Below are 24,983 nucleotides of genomic sequence, written 5' to 3'. Positions count from 1 at the left end.
TTGTATTTCATTCCAGTCCTACATTCTAGCCACCTTCAATAAAAGTGCCTATGGAGAGACATAATCATCCAGGTTATGATTGTCCCAAAGATCTGTTTTAAAAAGCAACTGGATTTTCCTGGTTTTTTTTTCCTTTGAAAATGTTTTGCTTCTCATCCAAGAAGCTTCTTCAGTTCTTCAAAACTGAAGAAGATTCTTGGATGAGCAGTGAAACATTTTTCAGTGAAAAAAAAAAGTCCAGTTGCCTTTTAAAAAGCACCTTTGGGTTCAATGCAAGTGATGTTATGACAACTTAATGACTGATGAGTCTCTGCTTAGAAAATTGTCTGGTTTTCTTCAAAGCATTTTTGATGCACACACTTCCCAAAAAAATTAAAAACACATCAAAAAGGGAGAAAATAAAGGCTATGGTTAAGGTGAGAGAGTGATAAAACTGATGAAGTATATAAGGGTCAAGAAGTTCTTAGTGCAGGACTGACCATTGTTCAGTGGCACCACTGAGGGCCTTGGCCAAAAAACAGATGTGGAAGAAGTGAAAGAAAAGTAGAATTTTTGCAGAAATGGTTGTTACAAAAATGAGAGCAAAATTGTTTAATGTGGTGAAAACAAAGATAAACTAGCAAGGAATAGTTAAGTTTGGAACAGGGAGAGAAAATGTAAAGCAATTTTTATGGGAAGCATGATCCTATGAGTGCTGACCTGAAAATTGTATCAAATGTGTTTGATGTGGAAAATAGAATCAATGATTGCAAATTACACATTACTAAAAAAATAGCGCAACCTCATGCAACAGACCTCATTTCTGCTGTGATTTGGGAAATAGTTATCTAAATGTTACAAATGTCTTGCGTTCAGATGAATGCTACAATGTTGGAGAAGTTGCAGCTAATAATATTAACAAAAATTAAAAGGAAAATAAAACTGCATACTGTATAAGGTTATACCACCAAATTTTCTTAGTCTTATTTCTTTTGCAAAAATTAGTGTTCAGACACAAAGCAAATATAGCCAGTTCTCTTTACGATATAGCATTATTAATTATAAACCCTAGCTTAAGGCTTATTACTTAAATCGTGAAGCATCTTATACAACGGGTGAAAGCCATGCAGTTTGGCCGCAGTTGCAACTGTAACTTACAAAAACTACATGCAAGTTACAAAGTAATTTGTAAGATTCAGGATAGATGTTGCAGTAAAAACTTGTCACTTTTCTGGTTAAATCCTCCTATCGACCAGATCAAAGGTTTGGTTCAAAGGTAAAGATAAAAGTTGTAAAGACCTCTCTGCGTTTTCAAGGAGAGGATGAACCACCACCACCCCGTTGTCTTTTGAAAAACACCTTTGGGACAACCATGACCAGGATGATTAAGAATCTCCATAGACGTGATCCTGGAATTTTTCCTTCCCTTTTGGAGCAAAACCACTCGAAAAATTATAACGGGTCTCCAACCTTGGCAACTTTAAGCCTGGCGGACTTCAACTCCCAGAATTCCCCAGCCAGCTTTGCTTTGCTGGCTGGGGCATTCAGGGAGTTGTTGTCCGCCAGGCTTAAAGTTGCCAAGGTTGGAGACCCGTTTTATAAAGTTTACTTTAAAGTAAATTACACCCGTCCCTCTTCAAAACCGGATTTGAATATTTATGCGCTTGCTTCCAATCACATATTTATTTTTAATAAGATACTCGTTTGCGTAGACGGTGCCCGCTTGCTGACTCAATCGACCCCACAACCATTTGCGCGGCAAAATCGGCGCGCGTGGTTTTCCCGTCCCACCCCCCGCCTCTTTTTCTTTTTTCTTTTTTTGTTTCTTCTCGCTCCGCCTTTGGGCGCCCCCTTCTCAGCCCGGGCAGTCTCGCGGGATCGCCTCTCTCGGGCTATATAAACCCGGCGGGCGCCTCTTGCGTTCTTTTCTCGCCCGACCTGAGAGGCGGCTCGGGTGGGTCTCCAACGTTTGCGGCTCCTTTGCAAAGCAGGCCGCGGCGGGAGACGGGAAGATGGCGGGGCGCAAAGGAGCAGCAGGCGGGCGAAAGGGAACGAAAGCCCGGCCCTCCTGCAGGAAGCCCAACAGCGAAGGGAAGGCAGGCGGAGGCCTTGCCCGCGAAAGATATATTCGGCGCGCAGGCTATAAGTAAGGATCGAAACTCCCGCGTCTTTTCTCGGCCCCTTAAACTTCGCGCCTCCGAAGCGGTCTGTGCTTTAGGATGGTCAACACAGAGGGGTAGAGCGCGCTCTCACGGAAACCTGAGGCGGGGTGGGGTCTCCGCCTTCGGATCCTGTAGTGAGAAACAACGTTTTGGGCACACGCGGGATGGATTCTAAAGGCAAATCCCGGGCTTTGTTACCGGATTGGCAACGGCAGGCGGGAAGGATAACCTCGTTCGTCTTGATTGAAAATGGTTGCATTCCTAGGTAGAAACTGCGATTCCATGTACGACTATTGCGTGACGATAAATTCTTCATAAATGACCAAGTAACGAAGTTAAGGTGACAAAATCTATTATAGCTTAACTTGCACTTTAAGGGACGCGGTGGCTCAGTGGCTAAGACCCTGAGCTTGTCAATCGAAAGGTCGGCGGTTTGAATCCCTAGTGCCGCCTAACGGGGTGAGCTCCCGTTTACTTGTCCCAGCTTCTGCCAACGTAGCAGTTCGAAAGCATGTAAAAAATGCAAGTAGAAAAATAGGGACCGCCTTTGTCTGGGAACACGTAGAGTCAGAACGACTGGCACATACATTTACCTTAACTTGCTCTTTATAACTAACCAAAACACACACACACACACACACACACACACACACACACACACACACACACAGTACCCACCCCAAAAAGGTTCAGATAGACCTGGTTAAAGTCTGTGACTATATTAGACTGTTTTGAGCTCTTTGCATCAACATTTGTTGGTTCTTTTTCATTCTGTTCCAGGCACAGATCCAAGGGATAGCTTGTCTGCTTACAAAAATGATCACCTGCGATGAAATGGTTGGTGTTTTGCACACGTGATTCTGCTGGATGAGAGGAATGTAAGGTCTGAAGCAGTATCGGTTCCTTCGGTTAGAAAACAATGGCAAGTTTTATTTTACTCTTCATCATGTGGATAAATTACCTCTTTTCATTTAGTTTATATACCTAATTAACTTCTTGGTCACATTCTGGCTATCAGGCACCTCGGAGACTTACTTTTCTGTGATGCATCCAATTTCTCCATTGCCAAAGTAAAGTATCTATTTAGGTTAAACTCTGATGATAAACCCCATCCATTGGCTTGTCTTATTTTGGAGTCACCAAAAGATTCTTGACTTTATTTCTAAATTCTTAGTAAGAGAATGGCTCTACTTTATTACCTTGCCTTCAGAAGTTGCGGATGCTCCATCATTGGAGGCTTTTAAGAAGAGACTGGGCAACCACATGTCGAATGGTATATAAGGCCTCCTGCTTGAGCAGGGAATTGGACTAGAAGACCTCCAAGATCCCTTCCAACTCTTATTCTGTTTATTTCCTTGTAGATTTTCTGATTCTTGTTGACTCAATCTAGAAGCTGGTGAATGTATTCCTTTCCTCCACTAGATCTCAAAATTGGAAAGGATGCTTTTAAAAATCCCTACAATCTCAGATTTGCGAGGGGATCCTACAATTTATCCATTGCCACAACGTTTTTTAAAAAATATCACTTGCAGAGTTACCAACTTCAGTCATAATTAGAGATGGACCTATGCCTGGAATTCATCTCCCCCTTTTAGCTTTGCCCTCTTAAGGCTGATGGTGCTTTAAGTGGCCAATACAGAGGGGTAAAATAAATTCTCTCTTAAACCCAGAGGTGAGGGTGAAACTTTTCTCTGGATCCTGTCGGGAGAAATAAAGATAAACAAGCCTTCCTAAATATGCGTTATGCTAGAAGACAATGTTATTCAAGAATGGCCGGTGCTGTTATGAGAAACTGCTGTAACTTTTTATTACACATCATAATGTGAGTTGGGCTTTTAGAGTAGTTTGGGTCATAGTTCTTTTTGTGTGTGTGTGCAAATAAGCCTTTTGCTGGCAGGTTGTATTTTTTTTTCTTTTAAACCAGATGCCTGGATATTTTATCAAGTATCACTATAGAATTCTATCTGAAAAATATTTTTCCCTTATTGACTATATGAGTATTATGCATTTCTATAGATTAAGACCCAGTTTGGTGTGATCTTGGGCAGTCATTCTCTCTTAGCTGAACCAACCCCACAGACTGGATATTATGGGGGAAATAGGCAGAAGCATTATTTCTGCAGCAATAAATTGTACAAAATATAAATGGAATGTGCTTATAATAAATAATAAACTTGTCTGTTCCCTTAACAAAATAAGTTTAAAATATGCTTACTAGCTGGTGTGTTACACATCTTAAACCCTGATTTGATTTATTTGTGAAATTTATACCGCTGTCCGTTTTACAAAAAGTGATTGGCTTCAACTCCCAGAGCAAAGCTGGGAGTTGAAGTCCACAAGTCTTAAAGGGACCAAGGTTGGAGACCCCTGCTCCAGAGCACCTGAAGACAGGACAGGAAGCAATAGGTGGGAACTAATCAAGGAGAGAAGCAACCTAGAACTAGGGAGAAATTTCCTAATAGAACAATTAATTTGGAACTGCTTGCCTTCAGAAGTTGTGGGTGGTCCAACACTGGAGGTTTTTAAGAAGAGATTGGACAACCATTTGTCTGAAATAGTATAGGATTTCCTGCCTGAGCAGGGATAGAAGGAACTCCCAGGGCCTTCCAGCTCTGTTATTCCACAAGAGAGAATGAATATAAATCAGAAATATTTTTTTAGAAATGATTGCTTAATGTTTAGCTTCTGGGTTTTGGATGGCTTTCCCTCAATTTTAAACTTGGTTTCTAGTAAGTTAAGGTACCTACGTTGGGCAATGTCAAATGGTTATAAGGTTTATCTCAGATGTAGCATGCACTTGTTGGCACCATGAATAATCTATTTTTTCTTCAATTTTCCATAGAAAGAAAAGACATATCGGTAAAGTGACTTGTGGCTGACTTCCTGGAAGAATAATCTTGTGACGTCCAATTTAGCCTGAAAAGATCTGGCTTCAAATTCATACTTGACCATGAATTTTTCTCAGTATTTGCCTTGTGCCCTAGAACTGTGAGAAAAAAATAATGGACTTGAATCTATTGTTGGGGCAGATCATACAGGTATATTGGCAATCTGCTTGTCCTGTTTTGTTTTTTCATCTTGTAGATTTCAGAAATGTAGATGCTCACCATCTGTCTCCCCCCCCCACTTTGTCTGATAAAATTGGTCTGGGGGGGGTTGCACCTCTGAAAATGGCTTCTCTTTTTCCTCCTTGCTTAAAAAATTGACTAGAAGATTCTTGTTGAAAATATCCTCTGTTAACTTTAAGATATAAGTACCTGCCCTTTGGAACATCTTTCCTTGGAAAACCTGCCTCTTTCCTGAGATGGTACAGTCCTCAGTGGATTACCAATAGATTTGTTGTATGGATCCTTTTTAAGGAATGATTCTTTTTTTAAAAAATTTGCATTTATATCCCGCCCTTCTCCGAAGACTCAGGGCGGGATATAATAAGCAATAGTCTTCATCCATTTGTATATTATATACAAAGTCAACTTATTGCCCCCAACAATCTGGGTCCTCATTTTACCTACCTTATAAAGGATGGAAGGCTGAGTCAACCTTGGGGCTGGTGGGACTTGAACCTGCAGTAATTGCAAGCAGCTGCTATTAATAACAGACTGCATTAGTCTGTTGAGCCACCAGAGGCCCTTAAATGCTTTCGTCATACAGAATATAGTTATTACAGGATTCCTGTGCAACACGCAGTGGGGGGAGAGAGGAAGAAAGAAGGCACGAGACCCAATCATATGACACACACTGCTATACACCAAAAACATTTCACAAGCAGTAGAAAGCAGTTTCTAGATCTGCAAGTGGGCATCGCACACTGCCCCAAAACTACCACATGAGGATACATCATTCATTGCAAAGATCACTTGAAAGTGGTAGATAGTTCCAATTTAATCTACCAGATCCCCTGCACGGATTGCCCCTCTATGTAGGGCAGACATGGAGGAAGCTAACCATTAGATTGCAAGAACATAAGCAAGTGATCAGACAAGGAGATCCAAACTCATTGGGAGTCTCAGATTGCAATGAACGAGGACATACGTTGAATCTTATACCATTAAGATTGTTGGCCGAACAGGTATACAAATAGTGAAATTACGGAACCCTGGAAAATGGATCCATTATTTAAAACGAGTGCCAATTTATCAGCTTATCAGGTACTTAGGAGATAGGGAATGAGGACTTGGCAACACAAGGAAACAAAACCAACAACCTATCTGCTATCAACAATGCCACCACACACAACCAGGCACCACATAAATACTACGCATTGTTAGTTGCAAAGTTGTGTCCAACCCATTGCGGCCCCATGGACAACATTCCTCCAGGCCTTCCTGTCCTCTACCATCCTCTGGAGTCCATTTAAACTCATGCCTACTGCTTCAGTGACTCCATCCAGCCACCTCGTTCTCCACTGTCCCCTTCTTTTGCCTTCAGTCTTTCCCAGCATTAGGCTCTTCTCCAGTGAGTCCTTCCTTCTCATTAGGTGGTCAAAGTATTTGAGTTTCATCTTCGGGATTTGGCTTTCTAAAGAGCAGTCAGGGTTGATCTCTAGGACTGACAGGTTTGATTGCCTTGCAGTCCAAGGGACTCGCGGGAGTCTTCCAGCACCAGAGTTCAAAGGCCTCAATTCTTTGGTGCTCAGCGTTTCTTATGGTCCAACTTTCACAGCCATACATTGTGACTGGGAAAACCATAGCCTTGACTACACGCACTTTTGTTGGCAGGGTGATGTCTTTTTAGTATGCTGTCTAGATTTACCATAGCTTTCGTCCCCAGGAGCAAGTGTCTTTTAATTACTTGGCTGTAGTCCCCATGTGCCATGATCTTGGAGCCCAGGAAAATAAAATTGTCAGTACCTCCATTTCTTCCCCATCTATTTGCCATGAATGGAGAGGGCCAGATGCCATGATTTTAGTTTTCTTAAAGTTGAGTTTCAAGACAGCTTTTGCACTCTCCTCTTTCACCCGCACCAAAAGGCTCTTTAGTTCCTCTTCGCTTTTTGCCATTAGAGTGACATCTGCATATCTGAGGTTGTTATTTCTCCCAGCAATCTTAATTTCAATTTGTAATTCATCTAGACCTGCCTTTCTCATGATGTGCTCTGCATATAAGTTAAACAGGCAAGGTGACAGTATACAGCCTTTCTCAATTTTGAACCAATCCAGTTCTCACTGTTGCTTCTTGATCCGCATATAGGTTTCTCAAGAGACAAATAAGATAGTCTGGTACACCCATCTCTTTAAGAACTTGCCACAATTTGTTGTGATCCATACAATTAAAGGCTTCAGCGTAGTCAATAAAGAAGAAGTAGATGTTTGTCTGGAACTCCCTAGCTTTCTTCATGATCCAGCTTATGTTGGCAATTTGATCTCTAGTTCCTCTCCCTCTTCGAAATCATGCCTGTACTTCTGGTAGTTCTTGGTCCACATATTTCTGGAGCCTAGCTTGTAGGATAGCATTACCTTGCTAGCATGTGAAATGAGTGCAATGGTGCGATAGTTTGAACATTCTTTGGCATTGCCTTTCTTTGGAATTGGAATGTAAACTGACCTTTTCCAACCCTGTAGTCACTGTTGAGTTTTCCAAATTTGCTGGCATGTTGAGTGTAGCACTTTTACTGCATCATCTTTTTAAGATTTTGAATAGCTCAACTGGAATACAGTCACCTCCACTAGTTTTCTTGTTGCTCAAACTTCACATTTCAGGATGTCTAACTTACTATCTTACCCACGGCACGACTGAAGAACTGGTTGCGGCCTGGGAACGGGCCGCGGCTGGGGCTTTGGACCGTGTCGTGCCTTTGCGGCCTCTGACCCGGCGTAGATCTCAATTGGCTCCCTGGTTTTCCGAGGAGCTGAGAGAGATGAAACGCCGGAGAAGACGCCTAGAGAGTACTTGGAGGTCTAGCCGTTCCGAGGTTGATCGGACACTAGTGAGGTCTTTTACTAAGACCTACCTAGTGGCAATGAGGGAGGCGAAACGTTCTTACGTTTCCACCCTCATTGCATCGGCAGATAACCGCCCGGCCGCCTTGTTTCGGGTGACCCGTACCCTCCTCCATCAAGAGGGACGGGATGACCCCTTACAGGGACGAGCTGAGGAGTTTAACGGTTATCTATACGATAAAATCGTTCAACTTCGGGATAGTTTGGACCAAGATTGCGATGATCCAACCGAGATGACAGAGTTGAGTCTTGTGGAGGTTATTTGGGATGAGTTTGATTCTGTGGCTCTCGAGGACGTGGACAGGTTGCTGGGTAGGTTACATGCAACTACATGTTTACTGGACCGTGTCGTGCCTCTGCGGCCTCTGACCCGGCGTAGATCTCAATTGGCTCCCTGGTTTTCCGAGGAGCTGAGAGAGATGATACGCCGGAGAAGACGCCTAGAGCATACTTGGAGGTCTAGCCGTTCCGAGGTTGATCGGACACTAGTGAGGTCTTTTACTATGACCTACCTAGTGGCAATGAGGGAGGTGAAACGTTCTTACGTTTCCACTCTCATTGCATCAGCAGATAACCGCCCGGCCGCCTTGTTTCGGGTGACCCGTACCCTCCTCCATCAAGAGGGACGGGATGACCCCTTACAGGGACGAGCTGAGGAGTTTAACGGTTATCTATACGATAAAATCGTTCAACTTCGGGATAGTTTGGACCAAGATTGCGATGATCCAACCGAGATGACAGAGTTGAGTCTTGTGGAGGTTATTTGGGATGAGTTTGATTCTGTGGCTCTCGAGGACGTGGACAGGTTGCTGGGGAGGTTACATGCAACTACATGTTTACTGGACCCGTGTCCTTCCTGGTTAGTGCTGGCTGCTCAGGAGGTGACACGAGGCTGGCTCCAGGGGATTATCAATGCTTCGCTTTGTGGCGAAGGTTGTAGAGAGTGTGGTTGCATGGCAGCTCCCCCGGCACCTGGAGGAAGCTGTCTATCTAGACCGTTCCAGTCCGGCTTCCGGCCCGGTTATAGCACAGAGACGGCTTTGGTCGCGTTGGTGGATGACCTCTGGAGGGCCAGGGACAGGGGTTGTTCCTCTGCCTTGGTCCTATTACATCTCTCAGCGGCTTTTGATACCATCGACCATGGTATCCTGCTGTGCCGGTTGGAGGGATTAGGAGTGGGGGGCACCGTTTATCGGTGGTTCTCCTCCTATCTCTCTGACCGGTCGCAGACGGTGTTGACAGGGGGGCAGAGGTCGTCCTCGAGACGCCTCACTTGTGGGGTGCCTTAGGGGTCGATTCTCTCGCCTACCCTGTTCAACATCTATATGAAGCCGCTGGGTGAGGTCATCAGTGGTTTTGGGGTGAGTTATCATCTGTACGCTGATGATACTCAGCTGTACTTTTCCACCCCGGACCACCCCAACGAAGCGGTCGAAGTGCTGTCCCGGTGCTTGGAAGCTGTACGGGTCTGGATGGGGAGAAACAGACTCAAGCTCAATCCCTCCAAGACAGAGTGGCTGTGGATGCCGGCACCCCGGTACAGTCAGCTGCAGGCGCAGCTGACTGTTGGGGGCGAGTTAGTGGCCCCAAAGGAGGTGGTTCACAACTTGGGCGTCCTCCTGGATGGACGGCTGTCCTTTGATGAACATCTGGCGGCCGTCTCCAGGAGGGCCTTTTACCAAGTTCGCTTGGTCCGCCAGTTGCGTCCCTTCCTTGACCGGGATGCCTTATGCACGGTCACTCACGCTCTGGTTACGTCTAGGTTGGATTACTGCAATGCTCTCTACATGGGGCTGCCCTTGAGGTGCACCCGGAGGCTACAGTTAGTCCAGAATGAGGCTGCGCGAGTAGTAACGGGAACCGTTCGTGGCTCCCATGTAACACCACTACTCCGCAGTCTGCACTGGCTTCCTGTGGTTTTTCGGGTGCGCTTCAAGATTTTGGTTACCATCTTTAAAGCACTCCATGGCTTAGGACCTGGGTACTTACGAGACCGCCTGCTGTTGCCCTTTGCCTCCCACCGACCCGTACGCTCTCACAGAGAGGGCCTTCTCAGGGTGCCATCCGCCAAACTGTCAGCTGGCGGCCCCCAGGAGTAGGGCCTTCTCTGTGGGGGCAGTGACGCTCTGGAACAAACTTCCCCCTGGCCTACGTCAAGTGCCTGATCTTCAGACCTTCCGTCGGGAGCTCAAAACACATCTATTCATTCAAGCGGGACTGGCATAATAGTGTTGAATTTTAATTGGGGTTTTGTGAATTTTAAAATTTTAATTTTAATTATCAGCCTTTTATAATCTGCTATGTTTTAACTGTTGTTTTTAATTGTATATATTTTGTGTTTTATTCTTTGGTTGTACACCGCCCTGAGTCCTTTGGGAGAAGGGCGGTATAAAAATTTAATAAATAAATAAAAATAAATAAAATAACTCAAAGTCAGTGACTACCCCATTGTGGTTATCAGGGACGTTAAGCTCATTCTTGTATAGTTCTGTGTAATTTGCCACTTCTGTGTAATTTGCCTGTGTTAGGTCCCTGCCATTTTTGTCCTTTGTCATGCCCATCTTTGCATAAAACGTTCCCTTCATATCTCCAATTTTCTTGAAGAGATCTCTGGTCCTCCCTATTCTATTGTTTTCTTCTATTTCTTTGCACTGTTCATTTAAGAAGGCATTCTTATCTCTTCCAGCTATTCTCTGGAATTCTGCATTCAATTGGGTGTATCTTTCTCAGACAGCCATTTTGCTTTCTTCTATTTCTTTTTCTTAGGGATGGTTTTAATTGCTACCTTTTGTACAATGTTGCAAACCTCCATTCATAGTTCTTCAGGCACTTGTATCAAATCTTAAATCTATTTGTCACTTCTAATGTATATTCATTAGGAATATGATTTAGTTCATACCTGAGTGGCATAGTGCTTTTCCCTACTTTCTTCAATTTAAGCCTAAATTTTGCAATTTAAATTTTGCAACCCCTTCAAGGTTCACTGCCTTGTTGTGGCGAAGGGGCTTGAGTAGCCCAATGAAGCTATGAGCTATGCCATGCAGGGCCACCCAAGATGGACGGGTCATAGCAGAGAGCTCTGACAAAACGTGATCCACTGGAGAAGGAAATGGCAACCTACTCCAGTATCTTTGCCATGAAAACCCCATGGACAGTATCAAAAGGCTAAAAGATATGACGCTGGAAGATGAGCCCCTCAGGTCAGAAGGTGTCCAATATGCTACTGGGGAAGAGCAGAGGGCTAGTACTAGTAGCGCCAGAAAGAGTGAAGCGACTGGGCTAAAGCCGAAAGGACGTTCAGCTGTGGATGTATCTGGTGGTGAAAGGAAAGTCCAATGCTGTAAAGATCTATTTTTGATAGGAACCTGGAATGTAAGATCCATGAATCAAGGCAAGCTGGACATTATCAAACAAGAGATGACAAGACTGAACATCGACATCTTAGGAATCAGTGAACTAAAATGGACAGGAATGGGTGAATTTAATTCAGATGACCATCAAATATACTACTGTGGGCAAGAATCCCTCAGAAGAAATGGAGTAGCCTTCATAGTCAATAAAAGAATAGGAAAAGCAATATTGGGATACAATCCCCAAAATGACAGAATGATCTCCGTTTGAATCCAAGGCAAACCATTCAACATCACAATAGTCCAAGTCTATGCCCCAACCACTGTTGCTGAAGAGGATGAAGTTGACCGGTTGGTTCTATGAAGCCCTACAGCATCTTATAGAATTAACACCAAAAAATGATGTCCTTATCATCATGGGGGATTGGAATGCTGAAGTAGGAAGCCAAAAGATAACCGGAATAACAGGCAAGTTTGGCCTTGGAGTACAAAATGAAGCAGGGCACAGGCTGGTAGAGTTTTGTCGAGAGAATAAGATGGTCATAGCAAACACTTTTCCAACAACCCAAAAGACGACTCTACACATGGACATCACGAGATGGTCAACACAGAAATCAGATTGACTATGTGTTCTGCAGCCAAAGATGGAGAAGTTCTATAGAGTCAGTAAAAACAAGACCAGGCGCTGACTGTGGCTCAGATCATAAGCTTCTCCTTGCAAAATTTAGCCTTAAAGTGGGGAAATACTACACATAGAATAGCCCAAAGCACACAATCTGGTGAGAGGGAAATTCCTTGAGAATGGGCTCCATCAGGGGTCTGTAAACTTGGAAGACTTAACTGCTGGTCCTGGTGACCAGCCGAGCTTGGATCATGTATTCTGTATAGTTTTACACTGCTTTTTATTAATATTGTTCACATATTTTCTTGGTTACAGAGTTAAAGATGGGCAGCTGTATAATTTTTTTAAATAAATAATAAACAAACCTAGTTTCATACATTCTATTTTGGGGCAAAGATGGCAATGTTCTCTTAACTTTATTTGAAAGATGGACCAATTGTAATCAGGCCATGGTATGATAGTAAGGCCGTTTTGATACCTTTGATGGATGGTATTGATACCTTTGATGGATGCAGCTATCTGAGTTAGTTTGAATTACTTGATACATTCTGATCCCATTAATGTGGTATTCTAAACTAAGGCTAACCAGAGGTTTGAAGTTGATGAGCGCATATTGCACCTTTGGAACACTATAAGCAAGGCACATCTTGGGGATTGCCCAACAACTAAGAATTAAAAAATACAATCCGGCTCATTGCTTTCAAGATGAAAGCCAGAGGTGAACCACAACACGGTGGCATAAGCATTAGCTGAAGGATAACACTGAATTCAGTCATGTTGTATGTAGGATCTCTGCATCCTATTGAAAAGCCGGTACATACAGGTCTCCCACCATTTCTGGGCACGCACAAAATTCTAGGAAAATCTCACATAGGAGCCATGAATTTAAAAAAGTTTTTATTGCAAAAAGTAAATCCCCTTTCCATTCCAAATTCTAACAAGGGATATAGAAAATACAATTAGGATCATTCCATTAATCAAACACCTCTGATGGCATCAGCCTACAAAATGGAAGTACAATTGTACTTAGAAGTATAAGAAACTGGCAGGTCAGGACCATTCTTTCCTTTACCAGTTTCTGAACATATTGGTATGATACTCCCACCCCATTCCCATGCTAGGCAAAATATCTCTATTTCTGCACCATATGCTCCACAAATTATATCAGTGCTCTTTAGGTGTAGTGAGGTGGCGAGGCAAAATCATTTCAGCAACCATCCACTGGTTTAGGTTTCTCAACCATGCAGCTGCCATCCAGGCAGAAGGAAAGCTGCCTTTTCGGGTCTGCTCTCAGAAAGTGGGAAGGATAGCAAGGAGAAGTAGCAGCAAACTTGGGTTAAAATTCTCACACTACCTCCAATGTATGGCTTCATAACCCCAATCGCTCTTGCACAATCCCACCTCTAAGCAAGAAGACACATTGGTAAAATCAGAATCAAAACACTTATGAGCTGGATTAGGTAGCTCAAACAGATTTACAGATACACACTAAATATATCTCATAAAACTTGCATATAAATAAGAAAAAGCCCAATATTTGTTGTTATTAAAAATAAAGCTGCCCTTTAAATTGTACAAAAACCAATTAAAAGTCTGGGGAAAATGGTATCCTGCTTGCGATGAGCTTCAGTAGCAAAAAATGTGTCAGGAGCATTTCCAAACACAAACTGCTAGACTACCTCCAAAGAACATGTAGAGCAAATTCTTTACTTCATGGGTGATTTCAAAGCCGAATCCTTCCCCAATCACTACATGCCAGGAAGATCCAAATTTCTTGTCCATTGTCTCTTTGATCATCTTGGCAGCGCTCTGAAGGAAAAGTTTTGACATGGAAGGGAACAGAAACCAAAAGGGGGAAAAAAGTAACGTTACTAAAATGGAATGTATTTTTTATCTCAAAAAAAATTACTAGAATAAAAGGTGTGTGGACTGTTTCAGCAGGTAGCAACATCTGGGCAATATTGGGCTACAAAGCTAAGCAGCCCATGGCCTGTTTAATATCTCCAGGAAGGACAGGACTGTAATCTAGATGAAAAAAATGCAGAAACGTTCCTGAAAAAGGTAGTAACCCACATCTGTACTGTTGCCATGAAAAACACATGTCCGTATTAAGAAAGTCAGGAGCTAAATCTGACTTGATTTTTTTTGAGGAATGCACAAAGAAATAGCCTGAGCTGTAGGTAAACGTGTTGACATCTGATCACTCACAAAACAGTTGATAAGCATGCAGGTGGTCCTTCACAAGCACCATTCATTCAAAGTTAAAATGGCACTGAAAAAATGCCACAACTTCACTAATGCAACGTTCCCATGGTCACATCAAAATTCAGATGTTTGTCAACTGGCATGTATTTATGATAACTGCAGCATCCTGGTGTCATGTGATCATCATTTTGTGACCTTCCCAGTCTGCTTCTGACAAGCAAAGTTAATGTGGGAAGCCGGAGCCACTTAACAGACATAATTCACTTAACAACTGCAGTGATTGACTTAACAACTCTGGCAAAAAATGATTGTAAAATTGGGCATGACTGACTTAACAACCGTCCTGCTTAGCAAGAAAAATTCTGGTTCCAATTGTGACTGTAAATCGAGGGCTACCTGTACTTATTGCCAGAATATTTAACACAGTAACAAAAGGTTTTTACCTTACTAGTTCCATCAGTTGAAATATTAGGAACACTAACTCCCATTTTCTTCCTGACCTTGCTTAAATGACATCTCCTTGCACAAATGCTGGCAGGGGGAAAGCCTCACATATACTGCTTTGTCTTGATTACTGAAGAAACTACTCTAGCTTCTCTCCTGCAGCCATATGTGCTAAACCAGTGGCCACAGAAGACAATGTCATCTGAGTGACGTAGGTAGGGAACACAGCTTATCTATCTCTGAGGGAGATGGTTGGTTTAGAAATAGGAAATATAAATAAATAAAATCTAAAGTGCTTGCATGATGGACACTCTTTCCTGGATGCTTAAATGGAACTTAGCAGGCATTTTTCTGCCCTAACTAAAACCTGAATCCAATTCCTCCAACAGAAACTACTATGTGCAAACTGAGGGGGCTAAATGCATGCGACACTGTTTACACTCAGCTACAAAAAAATCCCCACTGTTAACGTAACACAATGCTAGGTTTTAAGCATAAAGGGATCACATTGGGGGAAAATGCTCTATTATCATTTCGGTATAGAAAGGGATTTAGCATCAAAAGCAGGGGTAAAGAAGGCATTCATACAATTTATGATTACTGCTTTTTAATATATACAAATGGCACCAGAATCTATAAGAACATAGATTTATTGTTTCTTCTATTATCTTTCCTTTTAGGAAGAGGTGGTTAAAAATTAATTGAAGCATATCTAGTGTCTCATCAAATACAGAAGTTTTAGTGTCAGTACCTCATTGTTGGTGGCATATTTCTCACATGCAGTGACACATAATTCCATGGCCTCGACTCGCATTTCTTCCGGCATGTCTGAGTGCTGGAAAAAAATTAGAAGCATAGAGGATCTTGATCATTATTATGCCAGGATTGGTTATTGCATAACATTAAATCATAATCAGATGGCAAGGCACAAAGAATGGAAGGAGTCAAATCTCTTCCACTAAATTTACCTTTATTCATTATAGACAATTAAGCACAAGAATACAAGTCTACAGACTTTCTCCCCAGTAATCCTTGTCTACGCCATACACTCTAGTTTCAGATAAAATCCTTTCTCACACAAATGTCACACAAAGGAGGAAAGCTTCACATGTGCCACTTTATCATGGTTAATGAAGAAACCATCACACCTCCTGCAGCCATTTGTGCTAAACCAGTGCCTGGAAGAATCATTTTTGTCTTCTTTAATGCAAACAGTCCACAAGGGGTTTCTTGTTACCAATAAATGCAATATTGCCTTCTCTCTAATCAAACAAGTCAATTTAGCCATTTCAGCATATTGATTGTATTCACTAACCATTCCTCCATTGTAGTTACCAGCAATTTTTTCTCCATCTTGGTGCATACAAAAATCTTAAGCTTGACTTTTGACTTTACTTAAGGCCTTGGAATAAACCTCTTAGGCCAGCTTTAGAATGAGCCACATTTCATCATTCAAACATGGAGAGGAGAGTAGATTCTCCTTGATCAGAAAACTTCACAAGCATTATGTAACACAAAGAAAGATGGGCCCATAGCAAAGATTTCTTCATCAAAGATACACTATAAAAAACTTGGTTAGCTATCATACAAAACAGCCATGAAAGATGATGATGATGCTTACTAAGCTATGAGGGACACAAATGCACATTTTGATCAATGGTGTTCTGTACACTTTGGGTAATCAGATTTTCGCAGATAAACTAATAATTCTTCAGTCACTATGGCAACTACTGGTAGTTCTCTCCATCCTTCCTCTCACTCTTCTGGTTAGATTTTGTGGCAAATTTAAGATATAAAAACGGCATTAAATTTCAGTATTTTCTGATTCGGAATATATCATTTTTCCTCACTTCCATTCTTACCCTAATCAGTGGGAAGCTGTGAAGTCTCTTATAATCTGCTTCTTCTTTTTTCCCCTCCCCAGTGTCTGCCATTGTTTGTCCACTGTGACTTCAAGTGGGGGCAGAATATCTTGAAGGGAACCAATCACGTGTAGGCTAGCAATGTGAGCTCAGGTCAGTTTTGGAAAAATACCTTATGCTATATAGAAAAATAAAGAAAAAACAATATAGCATAATATTTAGAATATAATACAAGCAAAGACCTTTTAAGAGAATAAAAATAATTGGTCATTTAAATGATTATTAGATTTGTCTACCATTTCTTTTATTCTTACTAATATTGTTAAAATAGGCAGGCTTCAAATACTTGTAACAAAATACTTGAATGATGGTTGACTGTGATGATCTCTTGTTTATTTGAGTAAATTATTGTCATTTGTTTAAATTCCATATTGGGAGTCAGAGTTTCAGAAGTAGCAAATCATGTAGAGGGTTTTTTTCTCTTTCAGATAATGAACTAATAATGATAATGAAGCGGCGGTGAGCGGCGGCTCCACCGGCTTGATTGGGGGGTGGCGGCGGTGGCGGCGGCGTTTTCTGCGGTGGCGATGGCAGCAGCGGCGGCGTTTCCCCCCACGGAACCCTCTTGGAGGTTTTGGTGGTTGTGGCCACCGCGGTTGTAGCAGCGAGTTGTGGTGGCGTTTTTCGGCGGCGACAGCCTCTCCCTCCTTGGAGCCCTCCCGGAGGCCTGAGCTGGGACTGGGCGGTGGCTGCGGTGATGGCGGCGACGGCGTTTTTCGCAGCAGCGACGTTTTTCCCTCCCCTGGAGCCCTTTCGGAGGCCGAACGGTTGTGGCTGTCGTGGTGGTGGTGGCGACGGCAGTGTTTTTTGGTGTCCGGCTGTGGTGGCAGCAGCGACCGTTGCGGGTGCCTATGACGAGGGAATTGCTTATTCGTCGATTAGCATTGCTAGTCCTACGCTCAGAGCGGTTGGCAGAATCATCATTGGCAGCATTCCATCTTTGTCTGAGAGGGTGCCCACCCCAGATGACCTGTCATCCTGTGACATCATTCTCCACCTTGGACCTATTGTCATCTAATCTTGTTCTCAACTGGAGACCTGCTATGTTATCATCTGGTCTGACCAGGATAAAATCATCCGCCACTCTTCAGAACCCTGATGTATTCGTCAGCGGAACTTCTTGGTCTGCGAGATTCCCCCTCTCGCAGATGTGGCACTCCACTCTATCAAGGGCCTACCTCAATGACGGAATTTGGAATCCCGAGAGGTGGCATGTTGCAAAGAAGGGACTTAGGGTTTTTTTAAAATCGTTTTTTATTATTCTTTCAAATGATTTAATTAAAGGGTTTTTAAGGGAGGGAGGGTTAGAATGGGCTCTGGGGGAAATCCATTAGGGCCAAGGCTGGATCCTGCGAGGGCTCGCGGTATAGATGCTACAGGTTCGGAGGCGAAGGAAGAGGCTGGAGCTCGACTCTATGAGGGCTATTCCATCGGCACAGTAAATGGGAGGGGCAGATATGGCAGAAGCGGGGGCCCGTACCATGTTCGGGGAGTGCGCGCTCGCTGTTTGCGAGCGATCATGCACTCTAGTCCCCCTGACTTTCCTCGTTCCCCGAGTAGCTTGAATCCCCAGAGCCTGGACCTTCGGCTGATGTTATGTAATGCCAGGTCCGTGGTAAATAAAGTTCCCCTTATTTTCGATCTTATACAAGGAGGAGGTGTGGACCTGATGGGCATCTCGGAGACCTGGTTGGGCACGGAAGGGGGGGTGCCCCTTGTTGAAATGTGCCCACTGGGCTTCCGTGCATTCCATCAGCCAAGGGCCCAGGGTAGGGGTGGGGGGGTGGCGGTTATTATTAACGAAGGTCTGAAACCGAGGGAGGTCACTGTACCACAGATAGCCGGATGTGAGTCCCTTTGTGAAGTGGGGTCCAGGGATACAGGTGGGCTTGCTGATTACGTACCTGGCTCCTTGCTGCGTGACAGCAGCTCTGCCTGAGCTGCTGGATGTGATAGCCAGGATGGCGGTTGATACCCCCAGACTTATGGTTATGGGGGATTTCAACCTGCCGTCGGTCGGTGAAACATCAGCGGCGGCTCAGGAGTTCATGGCTTCCATGACGCCCTTGGACCTGACCCAGTTAGTTAATGGTCCCACTCACAAAGGGGGAAACACTCTGGATCTGATTTTTGTCTCTGGACAGTGGTTAAATGATCTAGAATTAGGGGATTTAGTCATCAAACCTCTGTCATGGTCAGATCATTCGCTCCTTCGACTCAACTTTCGAACCGCCAACCCACACCACAGGGAGACGGGGCCGATTCATTGGTTCCGTCCCAGGCGCCTGATGGACCTGGAGACGTTTCTGACAGAGCTTGGGCCATTTCCTGAGGATCTAGCTCACGGCTCGTCTGAAGAACTAGTGGCCGCCTGGGAAAGGGCGGCGGCAGGGGCTTTGGACTGCGTCGTGCCTTTGCAGCCTCTGACCCGGCGCCGATCTCGACTGGCTCCTTGGTATTCTGAGGAGCTGAGAGAGATGAAGCCCCGGAAAAGACGCCTAGAGAATGGTTGGAGGGCCAGTCGTTCTGAATCTGACCGAACACTAGTAAGGTCTCACATTCAGACCTATCTAGTGGTGATACGAACGGCAAAACGTAAGTATTTTTCCGCTCTTATTGCATCGGCAGATAACTACCCAACCGCCCAGTTTAGGGTGACCCACTCCTTCTTCCATCAGGAAGCACAGGAGGACCCCTTGCAAGGGCGTGCTGAGGATTTTGGACAATATCTGCACGATAAAATCGCTCAGATCCGGGATGGTCTGAACTTGGATTGGGTAGATTCGGGTGAGATGATGGAGGTAGATCTTGAGGACGTTATCTGGGAAGAGTTCGATACTGTGGCTCCCGAGGACATGGACAGGATACTGGGAGGCTAAATGCGACCACATGTTTATTGGACCTGTGTCCCTCCTGGCTGGTACTGGCCACCCAGGAGGTTACACGAGGCTGGCTTCAGGGAATTGTCAACGCTTCTTTGATGGAGGGTGTCTTCCCTACCGCCTTTAAAGAGGCGGTGGTGAGGCCCCTCCTCAAGAAGCCCTCCCTGGATCCAGCCGTTTTAGCGAACTATCGTCCTGTCTCCAACCTTCGTTTTGAGGCGAAGGTTGTTGAGAGTGTGGTGGCGCGACAGCTCCCTCAGTACCTGGATGAAACTGTCTATCTTGACCCATCCCAGTCCGGCTTCCGGCCTGGGTACAGCACAGAGACGGCATTGGTCGCGTTGGTAGATGATCTCTGGAGGGCTCGGGACATGGGTTGTTCCTCTGCCCTGGTCCTATTAGATCTCTCAGCGGCTTTTGATACCATCAACCATGGTATCTTGCTGCGACGGCTGGAGGGTTTAGGAGTGGGGGGCACCGTTTTCCGGTGGTTCTCCTCCTATCTTTCTGACCGGTCGCAGACGGTGTTGGCAGGAGGGCAGAGATCGGCCGCGAGGCGCCTCATGTGTGGGGTGCCACAGGGGTCGGTTCTCTCGCCTCTTCTGTTCAACATCTACATGAAGCCGCTAGGTGAGATCATCCATGGTTTTGGGGTGCGATGTCATCTGTACGCTGATGATACTCAGCTGTACATTACACCCCTAACCACCCCAACGAGGCCGTTGAAATGATGTCCCGGTGTCTGGAGGTCTGGATGGGGTAGAACAGGCTTCGACTCAACCCTTCCAAGACTGAGTGGCTGTGGATGCCGGCATCCCGGTACAGCCAGCTGACTCCATCGCTGACTGTTGGGGGCGAGTCATTGGCCCCCATGGAGAGGATTCGTAATTTAGGCGTCCTCATGGATGTACGGCTGTCCTTAGAAGAGCATATGACGGCCGTCGCCAGGGGAGCTTTTTATCAGGTTCGCCTGATACGCCCTTCCTAGACCGGGTTTCCCTATGCACGGTCACTCATGCCCTCATCACTTCCCGCCTGGACTACTGTAACACTCTCTACATGGGGCTCCCCTTGAAGAGCACCCGGAAGCTCCAACTGGTCCAGAATGCGGCTGTGTGGGTAATAGAGGGAGTAACTCGAGGCTCCCATGTAACACCTCTCCTGCGGAAGTTGCACTGGCTTCCGGTGGTCTTCCGGGTGCAATTCAAGATATTGGTTACTACCTTTAAAGCGCTCCATGGCATAGGACCGGGTTATTTACGGGACCGCCTGCTGCTACCAATAGCCTCCCACCGACCCGTGCGCTCCCATAGGGAGGGTCTCCTCAGGGTGCCGTCAGTCAAACAATGTCGACTGGCGACTCCCAGGGGGAGGGCCTTCTCTGTGGGGGCTCCTGCCCTCTGGAATGAGCTGCCTCCAGGGATATGTCAACTCCCTGACCTCCAGACCTTTCGACGCGAGCTAAAAACCTTTTTGTTTCATTGCGCGGGACTGGCTTAATGTAGTTTAATGTAGGTTTTATTATAGTTTTAGTCTGTTTTGGCCTAATTGAATTAGCTTTTTAAAATATTTTTAAATTTTTGTGACATTTGTCTTTTATTTGGCTGTAAACCACCCTGAATCCTTTGGGAGAAGGGCGGTATATAAATTGAATTAATAATAATAATAATGAGTTCTTTTTCCCCCATTGGAATTAACAGCTAATCACTTGGCCAATCTTGTGTAGTCACTTATATTTTAAATATTTATATAAATCAGCTCTCTTTAGAGTAAGAGACACTGGTCTAGAGGGGACATTAGTATATTTCAGTGTAAGCCAGTTTAATATAATGAATTTCCAAATCACCAAGACATTCTGTAGCTCCATAAAAAATAATGGAAGATGTGAATAAGTAAGCATTAATCAACCATCTGGGCACAAAACTGGGTGATATTAGAAGGATGTCAACGTGCTGCATTCCTTCTAAAAATATCACACAATATCATTCAATGTGCTGTTTACCGGCAATGTAGATACTCCGTACACTTGGCATATGATACATTTGAAAAATTTCTGAACTTTCATTGCAAATTGTAAGAAGCAACTACTAAAAGATGAACAGTAAAATAAATCAAAATACAAAAATGCATACAGTAATTCTGCCTTCTTGGAAGACAAAATTTAAGCGACCTCAAAAACTGGAAGGAAATACCATCTTGCTATCCAAATGCTGGAACCTTAGGCAAATAACCTTCCATTACTAACAAAAATTATGCTAATGTTAAGATTTTTTTTTGTGTCTTACAGGAAAAGTGATTTTGGAGGTACTAGGGTCTTAGCTTACTTATCTGTTACTCTTTTTGAGGGCATTTAAATAATGATCTTCTAAATATTGTAACTGTAAATCTGTGTTGCCATATCTTTGTATAAAAGATACTGTCTTGTATCATTGTATCTTTTCTTGCTATGTTGTTTAATTATTCTGTAAACCAACCATTTCAATAATCTTGAGACATTAAAACTGCATTGCCTTCAAGTAAATTATCCCACTGTGGTTTCACCTGTAAAATTAGTGAAACTCGGTTTCACCAAGTACCAACTGTAGCGAAAACTATACTGTGTGTTAATAAATTCCAACCATTCAGTTATTTTGAAACCCATAGCCAAGGGTTAGATGTGTTGGCTCATCTATGTATTTAGATATCATGCAAAATACATGTCGTAGTAACTTTTGATCTAACTATCACATGGAATCAAAATCAATGTTCTATTGAGGCACAATCAAAAGACCCATTTGGGTCACTTGATCTTGGATCATTTCAATTTAGAATGACTTGTCAAATATTAAGGAGAAAAAACCAAGATTCTGTTGTCCCCTTCGTTGCTAAGGAAAATAGTTCCTTATCCCTTCTTCTTGTTGTTAGTTGCGAAGTCGTATCCGACCCATTGCAACCTCATGGACAACGTTCCTCCAGGCCTTCCTATCCTCTACCATCCTCTGGAGTCCATTTAAGCTCACGCCTATTGCTTCAGTGACTCCATCCAGCCACCTCGTTCTCTGTCATCCCCTTCTTCTTTTGCCCTCAATCTTTCCCAGCATTAGGCTCTTCTCCAGTGAGTCCTTCCTTCTCATTACGTGATCAAAGTATTTGAGTTTCATCTTCAGGATCTGGCCTTCTAAAGAACAGTCAAGGTTGATCTCCTCTAGGACTGACCGGTTTGATTGCCTTGCAGTCCAAGGGACTTGCAGGAGTCTTCTCCAGCACCAGAGTTCAAAGGCCTCAATTCTTTGCCATTCAGCCTTTCTTCTCCCTTATAGTTCTTTATTCCTTATACTTCCTTATAGTTCCAACCCATAAAGAAGTGACAAAGCCTGCTATTTTATTCACTAAAAAGTACATTTCCAGCCCCAGAAAGTTTTCTTATCGATGCTCCAGCTACTCATTTCCTGGGGCAAACGCAGACTCTGCACATGCTCAAAGGTTATCCCACCCTGCTGCTTCCCACGCGATTCGAGGCCGGCGGGAGAGCCAACCGCCTCTACAGATAAAGAGTGCCAGCCGGCTTCAGATCCAGCCCTAACAGAAGGCATGCCTATATACCTTAAGTGAAAATCCGAATTTCCTCCCACGCACCTCCGAAAGGAGCGGCGAGGAAGAACCGCAGAGCCGGTTGAAACAATGATTCGGCTGCCTTCTTTTAGAGCCCAGGCGAGCCGCTTCATCTTCCCGAGCCGCCCTGCTCAGATGCTCGCCTCCGCCCGCCGATCATACACAGGTTGGAATGTGGGACAGTCCCACCCAGCCGCTCTGGAGAAAGGCGTCCTCTAAGACCCGGCTAAAAAAGCAGCGGCGGGCGGCACTCTCGGGAGGACCAGACCCGCCAAAGGCAAGGCGTGGGGCCGGTGAACGCCGCCCGGTCCGAGGAGGCAGCGAGAAGCGGCTCCGTCCACGCCGGGAGCCTCAAACGAGCACTCGGCGGTACGTCTCACCTGCGTCACCTCGACCCCGAGCCCCCAAAAGCCAGCCTCCTCGCCGTTGTTAAGGAAAGAAACGTGCTTGTCTTAGCAACCGGCGCCGGAAGTCCCACCTTCCAGCATGCCATTGGGCAGCGGTAAAAGGTGGAGGGCACGGATAGGGTGGAAGTATTGCCTGTTACGCGGAGGGGGTCCTAAGTCACCTCCACAATTTAGTTGGGACATGGAATGATAGGTGTCCACAATCTGCCTGAGTAGATTAGTGGAATAAGTTTGAGAGGGAGAGAAGTTTCTCTCTGTTTCTTAATTTATCCTGTGACAAACTAGAGGAGAGTTTCGTGCGAAGATTTTATTACTGCATTACATAGATAGCACAGTGGAGAGGAGGTATAGGCTTTTGTTCTCCCAAAAGGAGTTCATTGAGTGCTCTCCTAGACACAACCCAAACTAAAGATTATTTTGTTCTATTTTATTCTTGGAATTGGCATGGGGTGGGGGGAGATCATCAGGGGAGTAACAAAAAAGTAGATATCAATGAGATCTGGATCTTTTTAAATTAAATAGATTGCTTTAAATTTAAAAGATCACTTTCAAGCAAAATAAAAGAAAGTTAAAATTAAAAAGGAATAGGAAGAACGGTTAATATATCGTGATAGCAGACAGCAGTAATTGTCTACAGACATAATTCTATTATTGTACAAAAGTTAAGTGGACTAAAGTCTCAGAAGCTGTTATTTTAAGTGATGCTTTAGTCCAAGGGTGTCAAACTGGCGGCCTGTAGGCCAGACGCTTCACACGCAGCCCAGCTCCACAAAGGGAAAAAACATTACAATACAACATGTGTCGACAATGTGATGCAGCGAGTGTGACACCCTTGCTTTAGTCCAATGGAGATCCATAAAATAGCAAGATGAATTGAGATCAAAATCTTAGAACCAGAATTGGTGAGGATCCAAAAAGGGCAGTGCGGTGGCTCAGCGGTTAAGATGCTAGGCTTTTCAGTGGAAAGCTGGCAGGTCAGGTTCGAAATCCGAGCACCACCTGACGGGGTGAGCTCGCCCCAACTCCTGCCAACCTAACAGATTGAAAGCATGCAGGTACGAGTAAATAAATAGGTACCACTTCTGTGGGATGGTAACATGATGTCATGCTAGCCACATGACTGCAGAAATGTTTGGACAGCAGTGGCTCAACTGCCTTGAAATGGAGATGAGCACTGCCCCTAAGTCTGCAACCACTAATGGAGTAAAATCCATAGAGACTCCTTTGCCTTTTTATAATTTTCTCTAACAAAAATTATACTTTGCAGATGTAGCTGCTGCTACTCCTATGCAAATATGACGCGTTTGGTTGCATTTTCTCAGATGGTTTCAGAAAAACAGGACACACATGGAATTGTTGCTGATGTCACTTACCATATGAGCCTCCAATTGGTCAAGGATTGGAACATAGTCATCATAGTGATTTCTACTCTTGTCATTTTTAAGAAACAATTGTTCACCTATTTATATACTTGGCAGGT

At 44.2% G+C, this 24,983-nt stretch overlaps 1 protein-coding gene and 1 non-coding gene across 4 annotated transcripts; one reads left to right on the top strand and one right to left on the bottom strand.

The window, feature by feature from the left end:
* The first annotated feature begins 3,738 nt into the window (after nt 1-3,738).
* LOC131189399 (small nucleolar RNA SNORA26) lies at nt 3,739-3,857 on the top strand. Its single transcript, XR_009153013.1, has one exon. It is a non-coding gene; the product is annotated as a small nucleolar RNA SNORA26 (small nucleolar RNA).
* Nucleotides 3,858-12,544: 8,687 nt separating this feature from the next.
* DNAL4 (dynein axonemal light chain 4) lies at nt 12,545-23,594 on the bottom strand. 3 transcript variants are annotated; one of them, XM_058163182.1, is made up of 4 exons: nt 23,477-23,594; nt 16,564-16,741; nt 15,453-15,536; nt 12,545-13,861 (listed from the first exon to the last, which is right to left on the bottom strand). In XM_058163182.1, the coding sequence occupies exons 2-4, from the start codon at nt 16,633-16,635 to the stop codon at nt 13,697-13,699; spliced, it is 321 nt and encodes a 106-aa protein (XP_058019165.1). In that variant the 5' UTR covers nt 16,636-16,741; nt 23,477-23,594; the 3' UTR covers nt 12,545-13,696. The 3 variants fall into 3 exon arrangements, with proteins under 3 accessions (XP_058019165.1, XP_058019163.1, XP_058019164.1); XM_058163180.1 differs by having other exon boundaries at nt 23,088-23,538; XM_058163181.1 differs by having other exon boundaries at nt 23,121-23,538.
* Nucleotides 23,595-24,983: the final 1,389 nt, after the last annotated feature.

The sequence above is a fragment of the Ahaetulla prasina genome, chromosome 1, assembly GCF_028640845.1.
Source record: "Ahaetulla prasina isolate Xishuangbanna chromosome 1, ASM2864084v1, whole genome shotgun sequence".
Classification (NCBI taxonomy): Eukaryota; Metazoa; Chordata; class Lepidosauria; order Squamata; family Colubridae; genus Ahaetulla; species Ahaetulla prasina.
This window is presented reverse-complemented; position numbering and strand designations above follow the sequence as displayed.

What these genes read in the sequence shown, in the direction of transcription:
- DNAL4 (XM_058163182.1), bottom strand. Translation starts at nt 16,635, where the DNA reads ATGGCAGACACTGGGGAGGGGAAAAAAGAAGAAGCAGATTATAAGAGA. An exon ending in ACAGCTTCCCACTGATTAGG is followed by an intron (nt 15,537 to 16,563) that starts GTAAGAATGGAA and finishes ATTTTTTTCCAG; the next exon opens with CACTCAGACATGCCGGAAGA. An exon ending in AATATGCCACCAACAATGAG is followed by an intron (nt 13,862 to 15,452) that starts GTACTGACACTA and finishes CTTTTCCTTCAG; the next exon opens with AGCGCTGCCAAGATGATCAA.